Below are 9,352 nucleotides of genomic sequence, written 5' to 3'. Positions count from 1 at the left end.
TGCCCTGGGATGTGGGGACGCAAGCCCCGGGATGTGGGGAGGGCATCCCTGGGATGTGGGGAGGCCACCCCCGAGATCTGTACGCGCCATCCCGGCCCGGCAGCGGTCTCGCCGCGCAGGCGCTCACAGGTGCTGGCGCGTGCGCCTGGGGGCGCGGCCCGGCCCGGCCCGGCGCGGTGTGTACGGTTGCTGTGGGAACGGCGGGCGGCGGGGCGAGGCTGCGGCCCTGCAGAGACCGCGGCAGGTCCCGACTGAGGTCCCCGGTGCCCCCCCCGGCCGTAGTGCTCGTCCCTGGGGGTGCCGCCCGGCCGGGCGGGGGCGAAGGGCCGGACTGTGCGGTAAGTCGGGCGGGAGGCTTCGGAAAGCGGCCGGAGACTGATAATCCCCGTGCCGCTTCCCGGCAGCTTCCCCCTGCTCCGGAGGGAGGCTCGAGTGCCGGGTGTGGCTTGGGACAGCGTTTACTCCACAGGTGCTGCTTATTTAGGGGGTTCCTCTTGGACGTGTTGTCCCACGGCTGCGCTGGAAACCTCACTCCGCCGAGAACTCAACTCTCTGAACTTCTTATTTCTCTTTGAGAGCGATTTCTCTGCGTCAAAATTTCATCAGGATGAAAGCGCATCAGTTGTGATTGGTAAGCTGGTGGTCTTCAGAATTATGTCTAATAATAGATATTGTTTGCATATTCCTGAAAGGAGGTTGTAGTGAGATGGGGGCCCATCTCTTCTACCGTGCCTGCAGTGAAAGGACAAGAGGAAATGGCCTTAGGCTGAGACAGGGGAGATACAGATTAGTATTTAAATAAAAATAAAAAATTCAATCATTGTAAGTATGGCCATGCACTGGAACAGGTTGGCCAGGAAGATAATGCAGTCACCAACCTTGGACATGTTTAAGAGGTGTCTGAATCTGGCACTGGTTGATGTGGTTTAGGGGTTACAGGGGCAGTGAGGAGTTGGCTGTTGGACTTGATCTTAAAGGTCTCTTCCAACCTTGATGATTCTGGGATTCTTTCTAAACCTGTACCTATGTGCTAACTATTCTAGAGATTTGCTAGGGCAGGCAGAACATGGATTTGGATGCCAGAGAGCAGAATGTTCATAGCTTGAGTTACAGGGCTTCTCCTCACTGTATGTAGTGATTGCAAATACACCCACTCTGCCCCCTAGCAATTATATGACACCGGTCTTGAGATGGGTAAAAGGATAGCAGAGCCAGTGTGGTGCCGTATCTGATGTAGGCAGCCATACCTCTCTCATATTGATTGGACTGAGATGAGAGCTGTGAGAGGACAGCTGTCTTGCTTCTGGACATTGCTGGGACTAATGTGTGGATCCTGTACTGCTATCTGCTGCTTTAAAATCTTCCTGGACAGCAAAGACCAGACTTCTGGAGTAAACATCTGGGAAATAAAAACGAGCCAAAGTATGGCTTTTGAGACTCTGCTCTGATACTTTTCTACCTTCCAGCAGAGAGTCAGAGAGGGGCTCTTCACTTGTGCAAGTTAAAGGCCACTTGTGAAGTGGTGACAGTAGTGAGGGGCAAGATCTGTGTACCCATTATGCTGTCTCCATTGACACTACAGGATTCCCTCTATCTGTTTCCTGCTGGGACTGGGGAGCAAAATTACAGAATATGCTGAGTTGGAAAGGACTCACAAGGATCATGAAGTCCAGCTCCTGGCCCTGCACAGGACCATTTCCAACTGTATCAGGCATAAGGCCTACAGAGAAGACCCTTCACATAAGGTCAAAATTCTGGCTCCCAGTAGCTGAGGGAATAGGGAATGGTAATCCATCTTCCTTTTTTCAGTGAGGATTGACTGTATAATTTTTCCAAACAGACAGCTGCAGTGGACCTCCTTACTTTTTTTTAAATCACATTGTAATAGAGGGAAAAGTAAGAAGCATAGAGAGCAAAATTCAGTCACAGTGAAGGTAAGTAATATATTAATGGTAGTCATAAATATTAAAAACACTGGTAGTCTCAGGCTTCTGATCTGTTCCTGAGGTTTTTTTAATTATGCATCATTTAGTGGAAGAGGTTGGTGCACTTCTCCTTAGCATCCAATTTTATGTTGGGTGTTCAAGAATGAAAGACACTGTGCCAGAATGTGCAGGCTCTCAAAGAAAGAAGAGCCAGGTGGAAAAGTTAAACTACTGAACAGATTTTTTTTTACTCCATAGTTTAGAAATAACCAGATGATGGTGTCTGATCTACTGTCAGTTCATTGTCATAAACTGTGTGAGAGAATAGAAGTTACCAGATGGTCTGAGTCACAGTGCAGAAACGTATTTTTGTTTTTAGGTAAGTTTGAAAGCAGAAGAGGAACTTTGCATGGTGTAAGATTCATGATGAGTTTGCTGTAAAGTGACAAGGATGATTTCTACAGAGAACTGCACCATGATAGTGATGAGTTGTGGGTCCAGGGAGTGATGGAGCAAGTCTGTCACTACCCACTGCATTTCCCAGAAACTACAGCAGGACAGAATGTTGAGTGGAAGTTTGGGTTTATAACTTATATTAGTGTTATCTTTCTTTGCCTGTGCTTGGGGGTGGCTTGGGGTTTTTTATTTTTTCAGAGGAAAAAAAATGGATTGGTTGTTCTTCCTTGTCTCTGCTTATCAATTGCTCATAACTGTGCTTCAGTTACTGATAACAATGCCTCTGACATATTAGGAAACTGTCCTTGGTAAGGCCAATAATATATATTGGGTTTTTCCTAAGTTAGAAAAACCTGTCTCTTTGCAGCATATTATTGACTTCCTGTTTTGGCTGTGGTGTTTCCTAAGTAATCGAATGTCAAGAAACAGATTTTCTGTGGAATTGCAGAGGACCACATTTGGCCCATGAAGCACAGTGACATGTTTTAGCTTCCTGTAAAAAACTGAAGGTAGATCCTCCATGTCAGGTGCTCTCTGGTTTTGAGTATTTTCCTACAGAACTGAGGAACAGAGAGGAAATGCAATATCAGTGTATCTTATTTCCCCACTATTTCAGCACTGTCTAGGATTTACTTATCCTTTCTAACTATATTGTGGTAGCATAACCAGTGATGAATAGTTTGTAATTTAAAACTAGCATAATACTTTGTGACTTTCACATGTATTTCCAGTGTTCTTCCTGTGCAGTACTTTGCAGAGGAATGCAAGCTTCAAAGACTGAAGATAGAAGAAAAGCAGAACCATTCTACTGGCTGTCAGCGACAAAGCCTAGGACCAGTTCTGAGATTGTAAATGAAGCCAGACACGCTCTACGAACAGTAAAAACTCAAAGACCTTTCACACCTAAAGATGAACAAAGGAAACTTTTTGGGTCTCAATCCTCACGATGTTCTCCTTCAGTTTTTAGGTACTGTGGCTTTAAGACTTTTTCAGATATCCTTTAGCAGCAAGAGATTTGATTCTGTAATTATGCTTCCGGTGATTATTTTCCCTGTGTTAATCTGTATTCCTAATCACATCCTTTGCCTTCTTCTAATGATCTTTACCATTGGTGTTAATCTACATGTCCAGGAAGTTCCCATGGATTAGAGCTACCAGAGGCAGTTATTACACTAGTTTTCTATGTAGTGAATAGTATAAGAAAATAATCTGTTATTTGCCTTTTCTTGACACAATTGAATGCTTTTAATTGAGATAGTCTTCAGTTTTTTCCTAGAATGTGTGAAAGCTTGCTTGTTTCCTTTAGCCTGTGTGCTAGGTCTTTTTTCAGAGCCTTCTGAAATATTGTAAAATTTTAGGCCCTTCATATTGAAATGACCATTTTCAAACAAAGTTTTTGCTACCTCAAAATTACTTCTAGGTGGAGTTTTGTTAGCATGAATTGCTGTTGTCACTTTTCTTCCCTTTCTCCATATTCAGTGGCAAAGGGAGGAGGCATGCAATTAAATGAAACAGCTGATCACACAACTCTGAGCCTGCTTTATTCTAACTATGTTTCATTTCTTTGTTAGTTTTAATACATCCAGTTCTGAATCGTCTGAATCAAGACCACATTCTGGTGTTCATCTAAGCCCACTGGCTCATGTAAGTACTCTGGAAATAACTCATGCAGTACTGATACAAAAATATGTGTCTTGGTAATGTTAGGAAAAGAAATGGTTTAAAGACATTTGGGAAAAATGGAGGCTTGTAACATTAGTCTGAGACTTATAAAGTCAGTTTTGTCATTTTTTTCCCCAAAAGAAACCTGAAAATAATTTAAACTACTTAAATATTGCTGTACTGCTTTATGATTCGAAGTGACATTAACAAGAATTGGAAGATGGGTACTTGAGTCAGCTTTCTTGTGTAAGTTTACTAAAATAGATGAAATCCATGAACATGAGCCAACAACGTGCCTTTGCTGTTAAGAAAGTGGCTGATGGTATCTGGGGCTGCATTAGAAGGAGTGTTGCCAGCAGGCTGAGGGAAATGATCCTTCCCCTCTACTCAACACTGGTAAGGCCACACCTGGAGCCCTGTAGGCAGTTCTGGGCTCCACAGTACGAGAAAGACATGGAGCTACTGGAGAGAATCTGATGAGTGGCCCCAAAGGTGATGAAGGGACAGGGAGAAATGAGAATGTTCAGCCTGGAGGGGACCAAGGGAGGATCTTATCCATGAATGTAAACACCTGAAATGCAGGTGCAAAGAGGATGAGGCCAGCCTCTTTGCAGTGACTGGACCAGAGGCAGAGGGCACAAACACAGGAGGTTTCCTCTGAACTTTAGGAAACTGTTTTCCAGCTGTGAGTGTGACAAGGCCTTGGCACAGGTTGCCCAGAGATCTTCAGAAGCTTCTTGGGCTTGGTCCTGGGCAACTGAGTTTAGGTGGCTGTAGTTGAATATGGGGTTTGGACTTCCAGGGATTCCTTCCAACCTCATCTATTCTGTGGTTCTGTGATCAGTAACTTGAAGGTAACTAGGTGGTTGCTTTCTGTTTGGCTTACATTTCTAGAAAATGTTGTGATTGTAGTTTATTTTAAAACAGATAGAGGTCCTTTAAGAATCTCTCCCTCTGTGAAAGCTGTGAATTGTTTTTCAAAGTGTATCTCCTCTTTCACAGTTTTTTTTATATTTAGTCTTCAAACACAAGATTAAGTCACGACTGCTTATTTAGTACTCAAGATAACAGAGCATGCTATAGCAATTAAATGTACTTGCTGGATACATTGCTTTTTCCAGACAGTAACCTTTAAGAAATTCTTTAGGAAAGCATTCTTTAGGAAATTAGGGGAAATACCCAATAAATTTTATACTTTAGTTATTTGGATAAGGTAATGTATTTATATGAATTAAGTTTAAAAATTCTGAGCATACATCTATTTTGATTAAGTATATCTACATTTAGATTTAAGAACTGGTGTTAAAAATTTATTTATTTTGTGTGTGAGAGAAGAAAAAAATTAGAGAAAACTACTGACCAATGCAAAACCTGCTTTTTTTGTTTTATCAATGGATATAAGTTAGTACACTGTAAATTAAGAACTTGTATTAATCATAGTGGTTGTGGGTAGTCAATCTTGGCTGTTGGCTTCTTAATATTGTGGAGAGCTCTGAAGGATTGGCTGGAGCCTTTGTAGTGGATTCTTTATTTTAAGGAAATTGGTATTGACTTTAGAGGTCAGTGCTTTTATGTAGGGCAAGGGCACAACAAGTGCTTGGTACTAGAGACTCAGAGGCTTGTTCACCTCCTCTAAGATGCAAGATACTGAGATAGAACTAGGGCTTTTGCATTTCTGGATCTGCATGATTTGTCTCAGTGTCATAGAAAGTACATATGATGTGAACATATTTGGAGTTTTGGAAATACTGTTTTAATGCCCAAAAGCAAATCAAAGAATAGATGTATCTCTAGAATTGTTAGTAATAGTCATTGGTACAATATTTTCTTTTGATAAATAAGCTTGCTGCAGATGTAGTTAAATGAGTATTTATGAGGAATAAATAATTTTGAGTTGTTCTACTCAAGCTAGGTTTTGTTTTCTGCCTCCCTGAATGTTGACTTTTAAATGGCTTTCTGTGGTGATAATGATATAGACATCTGGTTTGTTCAGTGGAATGGTATCATTAGATTCAGGATATGAAAATTTCTTAATGAGCAAGCCAGTGTAACTTCTGTTCTATTTTGAACTTAGCCCTTTGTTAGAAATTATGTGCATTTCTTTTTTTTGTTGTATTTAATTTTTACTTAAATGAAAATTAAATTATCTGTGCTTTTGTTAAAAGTCTCCTTTGTTTTTGTCACAGAAACCAATACTAATAATTTCTGAAAAAAAAAATGAAGCTTCTTCTGTTTTCCTTCCAACACCTCCTGTTGATGCTGCAGAGGTTAGAAAAGTCAGCAGTGCTTGGAAAGGCTTATTTAGAACAACTTCTCCAAAAGATTTATTTTCTGGTAAAGTGGTTTCTCTGGATGAGAATAAGAATGTTTTGATACATATTATTTGCTGGAAAAATAACTGCATGATGGGTTTTAATGTTGTTCATTACATGAATTATTAATACATTAAAGGACCTGTGTGTCCTTTCAGTGTGAATTCTGGAAGTATTTAAATGGGTTTAAGGCAGTTTTGAAACTGTGGTTTCCCAAAATGATGCTGGCTTGCGCTACTGAAAGTGAGTTAAAAGCAGCTCAGGTGCCTCTTCTTCCTATAGGCTTCCAAGTAATGGAATTTTACTGAAAGTTGTCTTCAGTGAGTAAAATTAACATTAAATGCTGACATGCAGAAATAATGAGATGCCATCATCTGAGGAGATTCCCTGATGGATTATTGAGCATAAAAGGAGGAATAAAAAGGAATGATACATCTTGACAGGCCTCCAACTACATTGTATTTGTTGTTAAAAGTTTCATTAATGGAGACTTAATAAAGGTCACCAAATGTGGGGTTTAAAAGTAATTTTCTTGAAGATGGAAAATGATATCTTGGCATCCTGCATGTTGGCTCATAATGAAGTGTGCTGGGACTCTGTCTTTATTTCAGAAGACTAATTTATAATAATGGCAGTTCTTACATTTTCTGGGATTGTTATTTTACATGATAAACTACTTATCTCACTTTTTACCTTACTGCAAAATAAATATTACATAAAAAGTACTAAACTTTACTTCATTTTTATGTATTTATTCTATAAATATATTTTTATATAATGTACCCCTTCATGTAGTCTTAATAAGTTGATGTTACTAACTGAAGAAATTGAGAAGCTAGTGTAGTTGTAACCTGCCTTGGTCTCTTCTCCCCTTTTGGGATCATGCAGATGTTTATGTGAGGGGTGTTATTTGTGGAGGTTCTTACTGTGTATATACAGAAGCTACAGGATTAACAGCTACCTTTTTTCCGAGTTTCTTTGTGATATTCAGGTCCTGAAATATAATCACTTTTTTCTCAAGGTACAATCCACCCTTTCGTAAAAGGGAAATAAAGAAGATGAAATATTAAAACCTTAAACACAACCCCAAAACACTTCAAGAAATACTGTTCATAAGAAGACATTGACTACCTTACTCTTAATTGCCCTAAGCTTTCTCACCTTTTAAATTGATACAAGCAAATTTTGATAATGTAACGTGGCAAGCAGTAATTAATAACACTTGAACAAAATGTGTTCTCTTCGACTATTTCAGATGAAGTGAAGCTAGATTTTGAAGAGTCAACTATGATGATGAATAATCTTGACAGAAGTAATAATACCTGTTTAGCAGAACAAAAGTTGTACACATCATTTAATGATGAGAGTAGACAATTAATTTGTAATGAGCATACCAGCAGATCAGGAAGTGGAGACTCTATGGAAAGGACACCAAGAAAATTTTCACTTCAGCTGCAAGGAGAAAGGTCAGCATTGGTTAAGTATGGTAATAAGCATCTACAATACAACTTTCTTCCTAGATACTCAATTGTGCAAGTATCAAAATGCTTAAAATTAACAGAATTTGAAGATAACATTACATACGCTTTAAAATGAAACTGTGTTTAGATTGTTAGAAAAAATTGTATTTCTTCTTTAAGGAGGTTTCTACACTCAAAGGACTAATTTGTAAAATATTATTGGTAGAAATTTGTTCAATATGATTTGTTTGATCATTAGCATTTCAAAACTAAGTCTTCTAACCACTGCATGTAAAATCCTCAAGTTTAAATTTGATGTGCTTGCTTTTGTAGTTTAGTCCTGTTGTTTTGAGGTGCTATACCATCTTCCCTTAGCTTGACAGATGAATAGAGCTGTGCTTTCAGTTCTGATATGTGAACATACACCAAAACCAGGCTTAAACTCTTTGGCAATAGAAGCAGAATTTTGGAATTTTTTTTTTTTTTTTTTTTTTTTAATGACTGAATATGTGTAAGAGATTAATGAGACTCACGTGCCTACAGTCTGGTTTTGTCTGTTTTTACTGAACCTGGAATACCGTATCCATTCTTTAATTCGTTATCAAATAATTTGTTTTTCTTTTGATTCAGATGTTTTTCTTTTCTTAATTCTTACACGGGAGGAATAGTCCTGTGGCACTATGTGTAGTTAGTGTATCAGTTGCTGCATTAGCAGTCAAATGAACAACTGTTTTGTGCTAATAACATTGACAGATCTGGCAATATCAACAACAAAGAATGAAAAATGAATTCTTTTCAAAACACATTCTTGTGAAAGTTGTTTACTCTTAAAAATATGTATTTGCCAGTAGGTATCTTCTTTCTAGCATGTTTGTATGCTTAGGGAAAAGCTATTTCCCTGGATATTCTTAAGCACCTTTGATATTAAATATTATGTTCTTAATTTTATAAAATGAAAGGTCTTTCATTTACTAACTTGATGATAGCATTTAATAGTTTAAGATAATGTTGTCCATTGAGACTGTTATAGCAAATGGTACATAACAGAGCTATCACAGCACTCTTATATTAAACTCTAAGCAGGATTTTAAAAAAAGACAGATTCTAAAAGAATAAAGACTTGTTTTAGCAAAGAAAAGACTCCATTAGTGTGGAGGAAGAATGAGAAAATAAAAGCAGAGATGAAAAAAGAAAAGTAAAGCACTAAGGAGAATACTGCAATATAATTTTTTCCTTTTAAAATCAATGATCCAATAACTTCTTAAATAAAGACTATTTGGATTATCATACTACGTCAATTACTGTAGTTTGAATTTTATTTAATATAGGCATGGTGAGAAGTACTTCAGTGTTGCAGTGGAAATGGGTAGTTCCTTTTGAGGAGTATCCATCTTGCTGTTTTCAGTTCTGCTTTCTATTTGGGTTGCTATTTTAGTTGATGGTGTCCAAGTGCCTCTGAGAGGAAAGGGTCGGTTGATACTTTTGCTAATTGAAAAGAATGACCTTCCTTCTCTGTCATAATTTTAAAACTTGCATG

General features: G+C 38.7%; 1 protein-coding gene across 5 annotated transcripts in view; it reads left to right on the top strand.

The window, feature by feature from the left end:
* Window positions 1-303: 303 nt before the first annotated feature.
* The window catches only part of ARMC2 (armadillo repeat containing 2), a 62,460-nt gene continuing 53,411 nt past the window's right edge, over window positions 304-9,352 (top strand). Inside the window, exons 1-8 of one of the 5 annotated variants that reach the window (XM_083856601.1) lie at window positions 304-338; window positions 470-631; window positions 1,841-1,934; window positions 2,184-2,304; window positions 3,113-3,348; window positions 3,953-4,025; window positions 6,230-6,377; window positions 7,611-7,821. In XM_083856601.1, coding sequence (XP_083712727.1) covers window positions 3,143-3,348; window positions 3,953-4,025; window positions 6,230-6,377; window positions 7,611-7,821 — 638 coding nt within the window. In that variant the 5' untranslated portion in view covers window positions 304-338; window positions 470-631; window positions 1,841-1,934; window positions 2,184-2,304; window positions 3,113-3,142. Of the gene's footprint in view, window positions 339-469; window positions 632-1,840; window positions 1,935-2,183; window positions 2,305-3,112; window positions 3,349-3,952; window positions 4,026-6,229; window positions 6,378-7,610; window positions 7,822-9,352 lie in introns of those variants that run through there. The other 4 variants (XM_083856603.1, XM_083856602.1, XM_083856604.1 and 1 more) reach the window with 4 other exon arrangements.

Source organism: Zosterops lateralis (genome assembly GCF_965231275.1).
Source record: "Zosterops lateralis genome assembly, chromosome: 3".
Taxonomy (NCBI): domain Eukaryota; kingdom Metazoa; phylum Chordata; class Aves; order Passeriformes; family Zosteropidae; genus Zosterops; species Zosterops lateralis.
Note: the sequence above shows the minus strand (reverse complement) of the source record. Positions and strands in the feature narration are given on the sequence as shown.